This window comes from Eleginops maclovinus, chromosome 17 (assembly GCF_036324505.1).
Source record: "Eleginops maclovinus isolate JMC-PN-2008 ecotype Puerto Natales chromosome 17, JC_Emac_rtc_rv5, whole genome shotgun sequence".
NCBI lineage: Eukaryota > Metazoa > Chordata > Actinopteri > Perciformes > Eleginopidae > Eleginops > Eleginops maclovinus.
Window position 1 is genome coordinate 15,225,220 of NC_086365.1, and position 16,739 is coordinate 15,241,958.

At 39.4% G+C, this 16,739-nt stretch overlaps 2 protein-coding genes and 1 long non-coding RNA gene across 4 annotated transcripts in view; all 3 read right to left on the reverse strand.

Annotated features, from left to right (window-relative positions):
- kcnc2 (potassium voltage-gated channel, Shaw-related subfamily, member 2) overlaps nt 1-2,671 on the reverse strand; it is a 41,616-nt gene extending 38,945 nt beyond the window's left edge. Inside the window, exon 1 of the mRNA XM_063905092.1 lies at nt 1,521-2,671. Within this exon, the coding sequence (XP_063761162.1) occupies nt 1,521-2,072 (552 nt within the window). The 5' untranslated portion in view covers nt 2,073-2,671. The remainder of the gene's footprint in view (nt 1-1,520) is intronic.
- A 941-nt stretch (nt 2,672-3,612) lies between these two features.
- Nucleotides 3,613-7,255, reverse strand: LOC134878914 (uncharacterized). Its single transcript, XR_010167749.1, has 3 exons — nt 7,087-7,255; nt 5,198-5,282; nt 3,613-3,804 (listed from the first exon to the last, which is right to left on the reverse strand). It is a non-coding gene; the product is annotated as an uncharacterized LOC134878914 (long non-coding RNA).
- A 410-nt stretch (nt 7,256-7,665) lies between these two features.
- ccdc107 (coiled-coil domain containing 107) lies at nt 7,666-16,039 on the reverse strand. 2 transcript variants are annotated; one of them, XM_063905935.1, is made up of 6 exons: nt 15,625-16,039; nt 13,972-14,189; nt 13,390-13,462; nt 13,206-13,296; nt 12,614-12,723; nt 7,666-10,751 (listed from the first exon to the last, which is right to left on the reverse strand). In XM_063905935.1, the coding sequence occupies exons 1-6, from the start codon at nt 15,764-15,766 to the stop codon at nt 10,402-10,404; spliced, it is 984 nt and encodes a 327-aa protein (XP_063762005.1). In that variant the 5' UTR covers nt 15,767-16,039; the 3' UTR covers nt 7,666-10,401. The 2 variants fall into 2 exon arrangements, with proteins under 2 accessions (XP_063762005.1, XP_063762004.1); XM_063905934.1 differs by having other exon boundaries at nt 13,972-14,192.
- Nucleotides 16,040-16,739: the final 700 nt, after the last annotated feature.

The following is a 16,739-nucleotide window of genomic DNA, read 5'->3' on the forward strand; positions in this document are numbered from 1 at the left end:
GACCTACATTTGATTGATTTTGCTAACTTATAACTAAACTTATGAGGCGATACACCTCACCTCTAGCGAGGGGCCCAGCCCTTCCTATGTTTTTCTGACCCTCAGGGAAAAATGTTTGGACACCTCTGCCATACATCAACTCATCACAAGGATTCTAATAACTACAGGATACATTTACATCTAGTTTATACCTCAAAATGTTGCAGAAAAACACATATTCTGGGTTTTATCTGATCGTTTAAAGGTCTGTTATCCCTAATATATAGTAGAATTAATATTAAACCAAAGATGTACACATATCAATATCTGTTTGGTTAAAATGCTCCTGGGGACATTATGAAGATACAGGAAGTCATTCACTCAGCCAATAAGAGATCAATTTGTTGTCCATTACCAAGAATTCAGCTGCAGCCTGACGCTCAGCACAGCCCCTGTCCTTCACGTACATTGTGAAAGGTAACAGAGACCTTTTTTCATACGCTTTTCACATATGAGAACAACTCTCGTGTGTGAGGTGTTATTCTCCAACAACACACCTCATGATACACACCAGTTGTGTCGATCGGGGCGTCAAAAATCAGCACGCATACTCCTGAGCTGAAGATAAAACCCTCAAAATGAACACTGGTGTGTGTACGGTAACACCCCTCCTAACCCCAGCACGAGGCCCGGCAGTCGTTTGGATTCTCACACATTTATTTATTCAGTTCATCAGCAGTCAGAGTGTTTCTGATCGGATCTAAATGGCTGCGAGTGTTAAAGTTGAGAGCTGGAAATAAACAAATCCCGTACAACTGGAACGGAAAGATAAGAGTGCATGGCTAGAATAAACAGCATCAGAGGTAAACAAACACAAGCTATACTTAGCCTCCTCAAATAAACTGCTGCTGTGAATACCCAGAGTTAGCCCTTTGTTCCTGTCTTGACTTGATTCTGAATAAAATACACATATCATATTGTATATTATTCATATAACACGAACAGTTTGGAAAGAGATGATCCACCGCAAGACATTTAACTTATTTAGAGGAAAGTTTCTGTGAAATTCAGAGTTAAAAAATAACTTTTGGAGGTTTTACTGTGAATGAGGAGGTGTCCTGACGTTAAAGGATTATAAATAAAGCAGATTATTTCAGTAGAGTCGTATATTATTCTTGCAAAATAAAGAGTTTTGAAAGAGATGATCCAGTAAAGACATCTCACTTATTTAGGAAGAAAGTATACGAGACTTTATAGGAGCTTTATTGAACTTTTCTGGGTTTTAAAATAACGTTTTGAGGCTTTAAATGAACAGATTAAGAGGTGTCTTGACTTGAAGAATTCTTAATAAAGTAGATAGAGATATTATATTGTTAGCTTATTATTATTAGCATGAACAGTTTGGAAAGAGAGGAAAGTTTCTAAGACTTTATATCAACTTTTATTAGTTTTTTTCGGGGAAATTTGTGGTTGAAATAGCTTTTCAAAGCTTCACTGTGAATGGAGAGTTGGGGTTATTGTTAGTGTTTGGAAAGCCTTACCCTCGCTGCCCTGGATGAATATGGATCCTCGAACAGATTCCAGATGACCGGCTGCCACTTCCTCCACAGACTCACATTCCCATCGACCACATCCTCAATCCCAAACCTCTTCCCAATGTCGTCCTCATCCTCCCCGGTGTCCACGTTGAGCTCAAACACATCCAGAGCCTCCTCCGCGTCCCGGTGCTGCCGGTACGTCATCCAGCAGCAGGGCTCCACGTCCGTCTCATCGATGCCCCAGAAAGAGAGCTCTTCCTCGAATAACGGTCCACACACATCCGCCGGGCAATGGAGCTTCCCGGTGCGATAGTAGTTCAAGACGTAGGCGAAAACACCCGGATGGCGGTCGAAGAAGTACTCGTTTGTCCGTGCATTGTACTCTATAAAGCCTGGCACTTGTTGCAGCTGATCCAGCACAGAGTCGATGTCCGAGTCGGAGGCGAGCAGGGCCAGGCGCGTGCCCGGCAGTGTTTTCAGGGTGCTTTTGTACGTCTCGTGCCTGGTGCCCCCCACGTTGAGGATTATCCTCTCGTTGTCGTCAAACTTGCCCATCGCTGTGTATCAGACATGACTTGATGGGAAGCAGGGGGAAGTTTGGCGAGCAGCAAGTCCGGGCGAAACGACAATCCCTGCGCGTAAAGCACACCCACAGTCCCGATCAAAAGAGCAAGAAATGCATGTCTGGTCTCACTCATCCGATGCTTTAGTGGCTATTTTGGGAGGCCAAGTGGGGTTTCCATCATTTGATAGATGGTTGTGGTCGATGTGTATCCCACAATCCGCTCAGACAGTGCACACACCCACAGTCCTGTTCAAAAAAGACGCTCCAGGATTTCTGGCTTGGTTGTGGTTCGCAGCATCTCTGATCTCACTCATCCGATGCTTTTGGGGCTATTTAGTGGGATATCCATCATTTGGTAGGTGGAGGATGTCGTTCTGTATCCTACAATCCGTTCAGACAGTGCTCTGAGTGTTCAATGATCACACACCCACAGTTTTAAAAAAATAATTTAAAAAAGACGCTCCAGGATTTTGGCTGCTGTTCGCAGCATCTCTGATCCCACTCATCCGACGCTTTTGTGGCTATCTAGAGGGTGGAAGGTGGGGTTTCCATCATCGATAGGTGGAAGTGGTCGATTAGTTTCCCATAATCCGTTCCCACAGTGCGCTGAGTGTTCAATGATCTCAACCAGTGGTTCAAAACAGACTACGCTGCTGCCGTTGCGCGTCTCCTGCGTCCCTGCCCTCTCCAAAGACGCACAACTGCTCGTCAGTGTTTGGGTCGTTATTCAAAAATATGTAACTTATAAAAGGAGACTCATTTAGAAAAGTAACGTAACCTGAGGTGGTAGAAGTACTCAGATATTGTACTTGAGTAAAAGTAGAAGTACTCAGATTTTTTTACTTGAGTAAAGTAGAAGTACTCAGATCTTGTACTTGAGTAAAGTAGAAGTACTCAGATCTTGTACTTGAGTAAAGTAGAAGTACTCAGGTCTTGTACTTGAGTAAAGTAGAAGTACTCAGATCTTGTTCTTGAGTAAAGTAGAAGTACTCAGGTCTTGTACTTGAGTAAAGTAGAAGTACCAGAGTGTAGGAATACTCTGTCACAGTGAAAGTATTCTAAATGTTCCTCCAGTGAAAGTAGAAAGTACTCTCATCTAAATGTACTTAAAGTAGCGACAGTAAAAGTAGTCATTGTCTGATTGGTCCATTTCAGAATAATATCTCTGATATGTTTTATAATGATTGATCATTAAGTGTTCTCAGAGCTGGTAAAGGTGCAGCTAGTTTGAATGGCTTTGTATACTGCAGGGTAGCTGCTGGATTTACTGCAGGTGAACTAAAGTCTGATTTAAGGGAGATTATATTTACCATCATTAATCCTAATCTGCCTAGCAACTAAAGGATTAAATTCTGATTTGTAGTGGGGTAGAAGTACACAAAAGCAACAAATGTAAATACTCAAGAAAGGTACAATTCCCTTTGAATTGTACTTAAGTACAGTAGAAAAAGGGGATTAAACATTAGCATTCATATTTTAATAATGATTCATCACAGAAGAGGAGGTTTTTGGACTTTCACTGATTGATACCCGAAGCAAAAAGCCTTCAGAGTCTGTTCTCTCCCTCACTCTGATATCTTCACTAAAAATAGAGCAGCCACATTGCTGATCCTAATCGGGAACTGGAGAATAAAATAAAAAAGAACAGTCTATACGAAAGACAAGGTCCTTCGGCCAGTCCATTTTCCCAAGTTGAGCCACAGGATCAGTCCCAGAGGAGGCCTTCGGGTTCAGAATAACATCCGTCAGAAAGGCAAAAATGGGGCTATAGATATGGTTGTACTTTTCCAAGTACAGGATTTAAACGGCTCTATACTCTAATTATCACATTACACAAAATACTCTACATTTTTAATGGGAAAAAAATACCCAATTAAAGAATATGACCACAATTGGCTCAGTATTTGTTAAAGTAACCTGGAGTACATTATTAAAGGGGCCCTGTTGTGCTTGTATATGGTCTGCAAAGTCTAAAATGCCTGTGTTCCCTCCAGAGGTTCAGAAGTCCTTAAAATAGCCCTTATATGATGAGGTATTTTTATATTTGACCCTTTTCCCACCAAAATTAGGTATTTTAAACCCGTTCAAATAGGCATTCATTCCTTTATCATTGCCAGCACACAAGTATGCCTTTCTGGGTTGGTGAACAGGAGAGAGCAGATCAATGTTACTGTGGTTACTTCTTCTCTATATCTGCACATATTTGGTCTCTTTTAAATGGCCTTGATTGCTGGAACAGTGGAAAGACTCACAAAAGGGGGTCTTATTTTGTGTCTCCCTGTACAAACATGGTCGACGGCGGTGCTGCTAGTGTTCAAAAACTGAGACAACAGTACCACAAATATCACCATGGTTAGGTATAGTCTGACAAATGTGTCATACATGTCTTATGATAACTGGATATTAAGAGGGTTTTCTATAAAGCAGATTCAACAACTGTTATCCGATATTCTCTGCAGACCCTGACTGAGGCACAAAAACCAAAAAGATGTGGGTAATAAAGCAGAGATAAGATCAGCAATGACAACACCCCAGACATCCGATTGATCAAAGAGTATTTCAACTGTCAGACTTTATTAGTGCTTCAACACCATTGAGAATATTTCTTGGTGTGATTAGAGTCCAGCAAAGCCCTTAAGGGATCGGTGGAGGGACTTTTTGCAGCCCATGCAGAATCTACTGGTAAAATAGTTGAGTAAATAATTAAATAAAATAAACAATATCCCATTAAACCAAAGGCCCTTGAATGGAACTAGGCAGGAGTCCCGGTGGAAGAAACTAGAACTGATTAAATGTTGCTTTACTAATTGAGAGAGACAACCGCATTTACATTGAACCCCCAGATCCCTTTCCTCCGCTGCATGAGGGAAAGTAATTAATAAACTCTAATTATAAGTTATGAAGAGAGGGCGGGGTTTATTTCACTACCTTACTTTGGAGAAGGTCTCAACAAATGTACTAATTTGGAATAGGAGCTTCAGTTTGATGGCATTTAAATGGTTAAAGTCAATCCTAAATACACCTTTAATGTGTTTTATTTATAATTATTTTATGAGTAATCCTAATTATATTCCCAATATAAGCAATAAGCCTCCCAGTGCACAGAGTCAGGTACCTGATGGCCTTTACTGTGTTCAGGTGGCGCCATCTGCAGGACGGAAAGAGAACAACACTCCAGTGCAGGATCACCCTCTGTGAATCTGAGGAACCAAAAGAGAGGTGTTACTCTTTCCAAAAGGAAAATGGTGACAGTGATGCATTAGAATATTAAAAATCAAATCAGAGAACATGCAAACATCATGACAAACATGCAATTTAGAGTCCAATATATATTAGTTTCACAATCACAGGTGTTTTTCACTCTTCTAAAATCATTCTGTGGTTGTTTTTCTGATCAATTATAGACCAGTTAGAATATTGTCAAACTAAAAAAGATGTTTTTAAACTTCCTACAGATACTAATTGTTAAAAAAAAAAAACATTTTGTATATCGTAACACTGCATATGAAATCAAGAAAGTCCTGAATTTTCTGAACAGTATTCATCTGAAATAAAAAATAAAAACCTTTTTAAGACCTAAAAAGGTTGTGTTTAGAAAAAGTGCAACCCTGTAGTGGAGAAGAGGGAAAAAGTATAAATGTTAAAATACCAAAGGTGGAAGAAGTACTTAGATCTGGTACTTGAGTAAAAGTAGAAGTACTCAGATCTTGTACTTGAGCTTGTAAAGGTACTCAGATCTTGTACTGCAGTAGAAGTACTCAGATATTGTACTTGAGTAAAGTAGAAGTACTCAGATCTTGTACTTGAGTAAAGTAGAAGTACTCAGGTCTTGTACTTGAGTAAAGTAGAAGTACTCAGATCTTGTACTTGAGTAAAGTAGAAGTACTCAGATCTTGTACTTGAGTAAAAGTAGAAGTACTCAGATATTGTACTTGAGTAAAGTAGAAGTACTCAGATCTTGTACTTGAGTAAAAGTAGAAGTACTCAGATATTGTACTTGAGTAAAGTAGAAGTACTCAGATATTGTACTTGAGTAAAAGTAGAAGTACTCAGGTCTTGTACTTGAGTAAAGTAGAAGTACTCAGATCTTGTACTTGAGTAAAGTAGAAGTACTCAGATCTTGTACTTGAGTAAAAGTAGAAGTACTCAGATATTGTACTTGAGTAAAGTAGAAGTACTCAGATATTGTACTTGAGTAAAAGTAGAAGTACTCAGATATTGTACTTGAGTAAAAGTAGAAGTACTCAGATATTGTACTTGAGTAAAAGTAGAAGTACTCAGGTCTTGTACTTGAGTAAAGTAGAAGTACTCAGATCTTGTACTTGAGTAAAAGTAGAAGTACTCAGATCTTGTACTTGAGTAAAGTAGAAGTACTCAGATATTGTACTTGAGTAAAAGTAGAAGTACTCAGGTCTTGTACTTGAGTAAAGTAGAAGTACTCAGGTCTTGTACTTGAGTAAAGTAGAAGTACTCAGATCTTGTACTTGAGTAAAAGTAGAAGTACTCAGATCTTGTACTTGAGTAAAGTAGAAGTACTCAGATCTTGTACTTGAGTAAAGTAGCAGTACTCAGGTCTTGTACTTGAGTAAAGTAGAAGTACTCAGGTCTTGTACTTGAGTAAAGTAGAAGTACCAGAGTGTAGGAATACTCTGTCACAGTAAAAGTATTCTAAATGTTCCTCCAGTGAAAGTAGAAAGTACTCTCATCTAAATGTACTTAAAGCAGCGACAGTAAAAGTAGTCATTGTCTGATTGGTCCATTTCAGAATAATATCTCTGATATGTTTTATAATGATTGATCATTAAAGTGTTCTCAGAGCTGGTAAAGGTGCAGCTAGTTTGAATGGCTTTGTATACTGCAGGGTAGCTGCTGGATTTACTGCAGGTGAACTAAAGTCTGATTTAAGGGAGATTATATTTACCATCAGTAATCCAGATCTGCCTAGCAACTAAAGGTGTTAAATAAATGTAGTGGAGTAAAAGTACAAATGGAAAGTACACTTACATTAGTCAGGTGACCACAAACACGATCTCCTCCGAGTCCATGGTACAGTGGCTCCGATGGATATTAATGAGTAGCTGTTAGCTAGCATGTTCCACAACAACATGACAGCCATATGTGTCTTTGATTTACATGAAAGGGGGAGCTGTTATTTTGGACTCCACGTTTGTTTGTTTGTTTGTTTTTTACGCACTTCCGGGTTTCTGAGCGCCATCTTTACGCAGGTGTATATATACGTTGACGTGAGAACTGGTTACTATGGAAACTGCTTAGCGACGGTCTAAATCAGTCAACAATAAAATGTCATTTACGAAGATATTTTGGTTTAAATATCAAGTCTTTCCCCGTCAATACATCTGATGGCTTTAGAGGCTTCTCCCCGATGATAAAGAATACCGTTTAGTGGGGAAACAGGACTAAGATTTTAGATGTAAATACACTCGCAGACAGTAGCTTAGTATCAGTGGTGAAAAGTAATAATTTGGTAGAATTTTGAAGTACTTTTCCATTCAAATCTACTTAGTATTTTTACTCCACTACATTTGAGAAGGGAGATAATGTAATTTCACTCCTCTACATCTATTAATTCATGTATTATTTATTAAGCTTTTCAGAATTTACATTGAAAACCATGAACATAATCCCTCTAAAATCTCTCTCATCTTTAAACATCTCTAAGGTACAAAACAGAAAGATCATAGAACATATTACCAACAGTTTCACTTGTAATGGAGTATTTGTCCCTGAGTAGTTCTTCCACCTCTGATCATAACCCACTTATTTAATATATAGGATTTTGAAATGAGTACTTCGATTTTGGTACTTTAAGGATATTAAGATGCTTATACTCTTGAGGAAGATTTTGAATGCAGGACTTACAGATTACTTTTACAATTTACTATCTCTAATATAACTTAAAAGATCTGAGTGCTTCTCCCACATCCGCCTTGATTCATAAATCTAAACTCAAAAGTCCAAACCAGCAGCATTACCTTTTTTTTGGGGGGGGGGGTGTTTTATTTTCTCCTAAGGCAACTCCCACATGAAACATACAACGTTCAACACAGAAATGTGACTATGCATCGAGGGGAAAGAGTGATACACATATTTAGAAAAACAAAGGAAGGCAAATATGTGTGATAGGGCAATAAATACATAAATAAAGAGTCATGATTCAGTGGTCAAACAGCCCATAATAGGGCAATGATGTCAGGGCTTCACAATAACAACATGTGATATGAAATGATTACACTTTACTAATGGGGAATCTCATTTTTGCAAACATAATCAGTCTTTTAAATGGATTTTTATCAAAAACTAAACTTCATGTATACAACCACTATTATGCAATGAGGAGTTAGTCCTAAATGTAACAGACAAGACACACATAATGATCACACATGCTGCGATTAATAACTTCACAGGGGGGATTTTTGCCCATAATTCATGTCATTGAGTCATGCTTTTAACTGACATCTGCACAAATTATAACAAGACGTGTTGTCATTTGAAAAACAAAAATCCACACCTGAATCAAGTCATAGATATTGAAGGAAGCACGTTGATAGTAGCTTAATGTATGTTACACAATGATTGAGCAATACAACCTCTATGATATTAGTATCCAATTAAACAAATCCAAAATAACGCTGATTTAAAATGCGAAATGTAACAAGAGGAAATGTGTTTCTGGTTAACCAAATGATTGTCATTTTCCTATTGAATGAATGAAATGATTCTGAAAAAGTACATGCGGTTGGTTTTGATGTATGACCAGCATGCCCAAACACGAGTTCACATTTTCACAACACATGAAAATATGGAGCTCATATTGTCGGGCAGCATTAGTGCCGATCCCTTTTTGATGAAACAGGAAATGGTGATTGTCGTTCATTTGTGGATATTCAGAGCAAACAGGATGTTGTGGGGGTTGAAATGCAACCATGACCGCACATTTTCTCTAAACGGAACCGACAAGCTGAGGGTTTTTAAGATAAGTCATCCGAGGCTCACTTCCGGTGGGATTCATCAGGGCACAACAACGCAGTCCAATCAGACATGTCAGTCCTTAAAATGCACTCTTGGACTAACCATGTGAAAGGAAAACCAAACACAGCCTCCTTTAAATGCACAACGACAGAGCCAATGAAATAAATATACATGTAGACATTTCACTCTTAAAAAAAGGCAATGATAAGTGTTGGCGAAATGACCTTTAGCAGAACAGTTGGGCTCTATGGTGCAGAAGTGAGAGGATTGATTTTTCTTTTTGAGGGGTAGAAGGGGGGTCTGAGTTTAAAACAATATGCATGCACGAAAAACTATTTCACACCGATATTTACAACTAAAAACAATCTTTGGTAAGCACGTCTGCACCACGTTATGAAGATGGGTGGAAGTATATAGGTACAATTTGAATAAATGTAGCTTCAGATTCCTAATCCTAATGCCATACAATTCTCACAGCTGTTACAAAGCTATGAAACGAGTAGTTTGACAGGAGCAGAGAGGGTGAATATGTCATGTAGCTCTTTTTGCATCTATATACGAGTATCATATGGACTCATTGACCTTGTGCACATGGTTGTCCTTGTGAGTGCAACAGGAACATAGAGCCTCATGTGTTATAGTTTCTTATGAATGCAATATATGATTTAAATATGTAGACAGCCTTTTAGTTTGCCAGCTCATAGAAGTCCTGTTGTGAACAAGAGGACTCCAAAGTTTTATGATACAAATGTATAGTACGGGTCCCCAGCTCATGGAAACTGTCGGATGCTAACATGCATGTGTTGCGCAATTAGCATGAATTAGCATACGCAGACAATAGCTACAAAAATGATTTGGCAATATGGATAATTTTGTTGTGGTTTTGGAGGTTATTGAGGATGCTGAATCAATTTCTGACATTTTCAGGATCAAAAATGGCAGTTTTAATCAGAAAGTGGCCATATTTTGGCTAATTTTGGGTCGCTTTTAAAGAGTTTGGAGGACTCGAAACTGCCATTTCTCATCCTAATAATGTCAGAAATTAATTCAGCATCCTCAATATATCTAAAAAACCAGACCAAATAAACCAAGCCATCTTTTATCCAGCCATCTGTCATATGCTAATTGATGCTAATTGTGCAAATTGCCCAACATAAGCAGGTTAGCATCCGGCAGTTTCTATGTGCTGGGGACCCGTACTATACATTTCTATCATCAAACTTTGGTGTACTCTACATTTCTGGGTTCACACTGCAGGCAAGAAGACTATTTTGGAGAGAAAGACAATCAGGTTTTGATAATCTTCCATCCCATTTCTCCACAGTGAGTTCAGTCGGGCCGGTTTCGGCGCCTGAGGCCGGAAACAAGCGCCTCTGCTCCAACGTCCTCAATGTTAGTCTCGTACGAGTCTTCTAGTGAAGGCATGAGCTCAGAGTCGTCGTCGTCGTCGTCGTCCTCCTCCTCCTCCTCCTCCTCCTCCTCCTCTTCTTTCTCTGCTTCTTCCCCGTTTGATTCCTCAGGTTTCAATTCTTTCAACTCTTCACCTTCTGCTGCAGCATCGTCTTCCACACGGCCCGGAGGGATCTGTCCGGAAACCTCTGGAGAAGTTTCCGCTGCAGAGGAGTCCTTGGCTCCGAGCGACTCGATGAGGTCATCCAGATTTCGCTCGCAGGACGACTCTGTCCATTTATAACCAACAACAGTTTGGTAAATGATTATTCATTTTTAATGAAATCAAAATTATTATTTTACTTGTATTGTTTTATTTATTTTCTTCATTTTCTATTGTTTTATTTTACTTTGAGGTGATTTATTATTATTACATCATTATTTGTATTATTATTATTATCTGATAAAAGCCAGAATTTAAACACAGATGAGTGACAGCCTCAATGATTAGTGGCACAAAACAAGACGAGATGCAGCAAAAGTCATGTGGAAAACTCTGAGGATGATCCCAATTATAACTTAGATTGTTATCCATTTCCACATCACTAACCCATTAGCACCAGCGCACACAGATATCATCTTCTGCTGTCCCTTTCAAAAGTCATTAACGCTGCTTTCATTCACCAAGTCTTTCTTGCTGTTCAGTAACCATCAATGAAACCTAACACTTCCAGCAGAAAAAGAAATCACGGAGGGATTTATTTCTGCTGTTAACCGCTGGAAAGCTTTCAACGCTAATGCAGGAAATGTTACGTTTCTTAAATGCATTCAACAAATGGACGGTATTTCTGTGTCACGTGTCTCAGAGCAGCAGAGAATAAAGGACTCTTTAAGCTGCGACTTCCTGCTAAGGTAAATGCCTTTGAGACAGTTATACATGCCTTTATCATGTCACGTTAGGACTTCTGTAGCTCCTTATTTGTTGGTCTGGATCAGTCATCAATTCGCCGTTCACAGTTAGTACAAAATGCAGCTGCACCGGAAAGAAACGGTGTGACCACATGAGTCCTGTTCATTTCAGGATCCAATTCAAGGTTTAACTCATTGTTTTTAAAAGTGTAAACGAGTTAGCACCTTCTTATTTATCGGAGCTCTTAAAGCCACATAATACTACCAGAGCACTGAGGTCCTGGCAGTACCCAGGTCCAGGCTTAAGACTCGGGGCCTTCTCAGTAGTGGCCCCAAAGCTGTGGGTAGAGCTGCAGAGTCCCTTGAGCGCTTTGAAACACTGCCAAAAACCCATCTATTGAATGCTGATTGTCTTATTTTAAATCTGGAAAGCACTTTGGTCCACAGACGGTGTTTTTTCTATATAAATAAACTTTACTTTACAGTTTGAGAAATGTACCGTGTAACGTTCTGCTGAAATGCATCAACATTGACGGTGTTGTTCACCGTGTGCCCAAACCACAAAACCACAGAAAAGCTCTGCAGCACACAGGTTATTCCTTTTCCTGATTTACTGAAAAGGTATGCAAATCAGATCAAAGCACAAAAATCAAATCAAATGCAAAACACCTTGACTGCCAAAGAGGAAATGCAAATTGTGTTTTATCGCAACAACGCAAAGCTGAAGCCACATCGCTGCGTTATCAGTGTCTGATTATCCAGCGTGACGGCTGTTGTTTTGGAATCAGTATTCAGATTTTTCTCTCGACTAAAATGACTTATACCACATTGTAAAAATACTCAATTTTAAGTAAAAGTACTGCATCAAGAATGTAAGTAAAAATATTTAAGTACAATTAAGAAAATGTACTTAAAGTATAAGCAGTAAAAGAACACTTACTTTTCTGTTAACCCACTTTAGTCACTTAAATATATCATGTTGGATGGTTTAATCTACACAAAGTAATCATATGTGTACTAGTTCCCTAAGTACTTGATGTCTGAATTTTAAAAACAGCTAGTAAATAAGTCAAAAATGTACTTCCAAAAGTAGTAGTATCAAATGTGTACTTGAGGAGTTGTACTTTCAAGCAGTGGCATTCCTGCACGCTCACGTTGTGGCGTTTGGTTTGAAAAGCATCAGGGAACTGGAAGGTTAGAGAGTGAATAGTTTGTCCGAAGCACACGGTCAAAGACTACGCACCGTTGATGTTGAGGGGGGGGCAGTCCATCCCTCTCTTCTTCATCAGGACCCGGATTGTCTGCAGCTGGGACATGATCTCGTTCTTCTGGTCCTGGGCCACGGACTTCACACTGAAGAGAAATGAAAACAAGAGCTGGGAAGTAATTAATCCAATCTAATGTTTAGAAGGTGCATTACATTGTTATTATAGGACCATATAATACAAACGGTATTAATGAAAGTGGATTACTTTCTGAATATATATATTTTGTTTTTATATTTTCATTTTAAATGTGTCTCTGTGTGAACCTGTACTGTTTCTCCTCTTCTCTGTTGCTGCATAAACACTCACATTTCCCCACGGGGATTAATAAAGGTACACCTTATCTTGTCTCATGTGCAATGTGTTGTTACGCAAAAATATCCAAAATTGAGTAAATCTGACTTTGAAATCAATAGAAAGTAGTATTTCTAAACCCCCCCCCCTCCCCCGTGGCCTCCTCTATACTGAAGACTTGCTAGATTAAAAAGGGACAGGCGGTGTAAAGTGGGGGATCATGTTCCAGAAGCACGCTGATGGAGAGCAAAAAGAAGGCGAGAGCTCATCACTCACCAGTTAGTGAGCGGGTCCAGCTGTGTGAGGATGGAGTTCAGCATCCTCTCCGTCTGCGCCAGCCTTTGTTCCAGTTCGTTCAACTGGTTCTCTGCACCGAGACAAAGAGTGTAGATGTCAGGGGTTATTCAATACTCAATTTGTTTGCCTGGAGAACACACAGCCACGGGGATGAAACACATACCTGCTTCCACTGATTTTTTAGCTCCTTTCACAACTTTGACATTTTGTTGTTGCTTGTCGTCTGCAGACTTTATCTGCAGGTCGAAAAAAGAATGACACCATGTTGGTTTTGCACATCAGCTTTGCACTCGATACTGTGTGCCCACACACACTGAGCCACACCCTGCTCTTTCATCATGGGAATATGAGGAAAGAAGACACGGTAGTACCTGTCTTTTAATAATGTCATGAGAGAATGTATCTGACAGAAGTAAAGTATAACCAACAATCTCCTCAAATGTTTTATTCGTGCTAAATTCATCACAATCCGTGCACCAGGAGAACAAATATGGCCACTTTCGGGTTAAAAGTGCCATGCTTGAACCTGAAAATGTCAGAAATGGACTCAATAACTTGTCTAAAATCTACCAAGCATTTTTTAAACAATTGTCTGCATATGCTAATTAATGCTAATTGTGCAAATTGCATCAGCATGCGGCAGTTTCCATGTGCTGGGGACCCGTGCTATACATGTCTATCATAAAACTTTGGGGTCCTCAACACTTCCAGGACTCTGAGAGCTGGACCTTCTTTCTTTACCCACCTTTAGGAACTTATAGGCAGCAAACACTCCGACTCCGATGGCGTAGAGAGGCATCAGCGTGAACACGTAGCCCTTGTTGCTGTTGGATTTGAACTTGTCACTCTTCATCTCCTGCTCCATCAGCTTCTTCATCTGCTGCATGTTCTCCGGACTCTGCGGGGAGCCCGGTGCGTTCAGGTTCATGGGCTGACCTCTCACTGCACCGGGTCCCGGACCCGCTGCTACCAGAACATGTAAGGGGAGAGGATTCGGATTAGGAAGATATTGTTTCACATTGTGAAGAGGCTAAGGCAACGCCTTAAGCCTCTGAGGATCCGCTACCTACCGACTGCCTTTTGAAAATCTGAATTCCTTCAAGCGTCCCACAGCGGGGAAACTTACAGTGTTACAGCAAAAGTGGCATAGCAGTTAAAAAAGACACAAGTATTCAAATAAAAACAAGACAAACAACCATAACTGAAACTAATTGAAGGAGCAATTTAAGTTAAACTAAGTGACACAAAAAGCATAATAGAGTTATTGCGACCTCAAAATAAGTTTATGAAAAGTGCAACGTGCAACTGCAAACAGGTGTTTATATTTAGAATAGTTAGACAAAGTAATTTAGAGCAACCTTTTTATTGAGAAATGGACCAATGATGTGATTATATATACTTGGTAATAAACAGAGGTGGTAAGTAACCAATAACATTTACCCCACGACTTTACTGAAGTACAATTTTGAGATACTTCTCCTCCACTGCATTTATTTAACACCTTTAGTTGCTAGGCAGATCTGGATTAATGATGGTAAATATAATCTCCCTTAAATCAGACTTTAGTTCACCTGCAGTAAATCCAGCAGCTACCCTGCAGTATACAAAGCCATTCAAACTAGCTGCACCTTTACCAGCTCTGAGAACACTTTAATGATCAATCATTATAAAACATATCAGAGATATTATTCTGAAATGGACCAATCAGACAATGACTACTTTTACTGTCGCTACTTTAAGTACATTTAGAGGAGAGTACTTTCTACTTTCACTGGAGGAACATTTAGAATACTTTCACTGTGACAGAGTATTCCTACACTCTGGTACTTCTACTTTACAAGACCTGAGTACTTCTACTTCTACTTTACTCAAGAACAAGATCCGAGTACTTCTACTTTACTCAAGTACAAGACCTGAGTACTTCTACTTTACTCAAGTACAAGATCTGAGTACTTCTACTTTACTCAAGTACAAGATCTGAGTACTTCTACTTTACTCAAGTACAAGACCTGAGTACTTCTACTTTACTCAAGTACAAGATCTGAGTACTTCTACTTTACTCAAGTACAAGATCTGAGTACTTCTACTTTACTCAAGTACAAGATCTGAGTACTTCTACTTTACTCAAGTACAAGATCTGATTACTTCTACTTTACTCAAGTACAAGATCTGAGTACTTCTACTTTACTCAAGTACAAGATCTGAGTACTTCTACTTTACTCAAGTACAAGATCTGAGTACTTCTACTTTACTCAAGTACAAGATCTGAGTACTTCTACTTTACTCAAGTACAAGATCTGAGCACTTCTACTTTTACTGTCGCTACTTTGGTACTTTTACTCGTGTAGGATATCAGAGTACTCAGTGGTGCTGTGACCCTAAGCGCCCACGGTCCTACCTTTTCTGGTGTGCCGGGGGTCGAACCGGGTCTCCTTCGTCCCGGTTCCGCCGCCAACACCGAACATCCTGGGCAGGACAACAAACGTGAAAAGCACGGCCGTGAAAGCCAGGGCGACTTGTTGTGATGTTGACACCACCATGCTCCGTGAACACACACACACACACACACACACACACACACACACACACACACACACACACACACACACACACACACACACACACACACACACACACACACACAGAGGCAGAAATGGAGCGAGTGGATAAAGACACTGCAGGAATGGGAAAGAAAAAAATAGCTGTGAGGTTGAATTGAAATGAAAGTGAGAAATAAAATCTCAGCTGTTCTGCTAAAAAACAGCTGGCTCTGAAGCGCTGCAACAACATAAGCAGGACATCCGGGAGAGGCGTTTTCAGAATAAAAGCGTCAGCTGATGGGGTCAGTTTACAATGCTATTGTACGGAAGAGGATTAGGGACAAATGAGAATCACGTGTTGGGGTTTTGAGTTTCTCTAAACACTAATTGTTAAGACAATTATTATGTATTGTATGTGTTTAAATATATCCCTGTGCTCGTGTAACTAATTATATGTTTGTTTTATACATGTGAATTAATTAACTATTGAGGAAAAAAATGTGGGATGACACAAAAACTTCAAAATAATATTTGAATTCAGATTTTTTTTTAGGATTCTGTGATTGAAGTCAGAATTTTTGGGGGAAAAAATAATACATACACTTTTTTTAATTCTGAAAAACTTTTTTGAGGGGAAAAAAAGATATATAAATATATTATGATTATATGGTTTTCTTAAACTCTCAGAACTCTGACTTTAATCTCAGAACTATGGGCGACTGTGGCTGTGAGGAGAGTGCGGTGGTCAACATGTGAATGTATCCTTGGGCAAGATACTGAACCCTGAGGTGCTCCCGATGGTGTGTGAGTGTCAGCTTCCCTAGAACAAGGTGTACAGTAAGTAGGTTTCTCTCAGAAATCTATTACAAGGCAAATCCAGACTTGATAGACACTGAACTTTGGAATTATAACCACAGTTTACATCTCAGATAAGCGGAAGCAGAGTTCACAACGGGGAGGGGGAAAAGTGAAC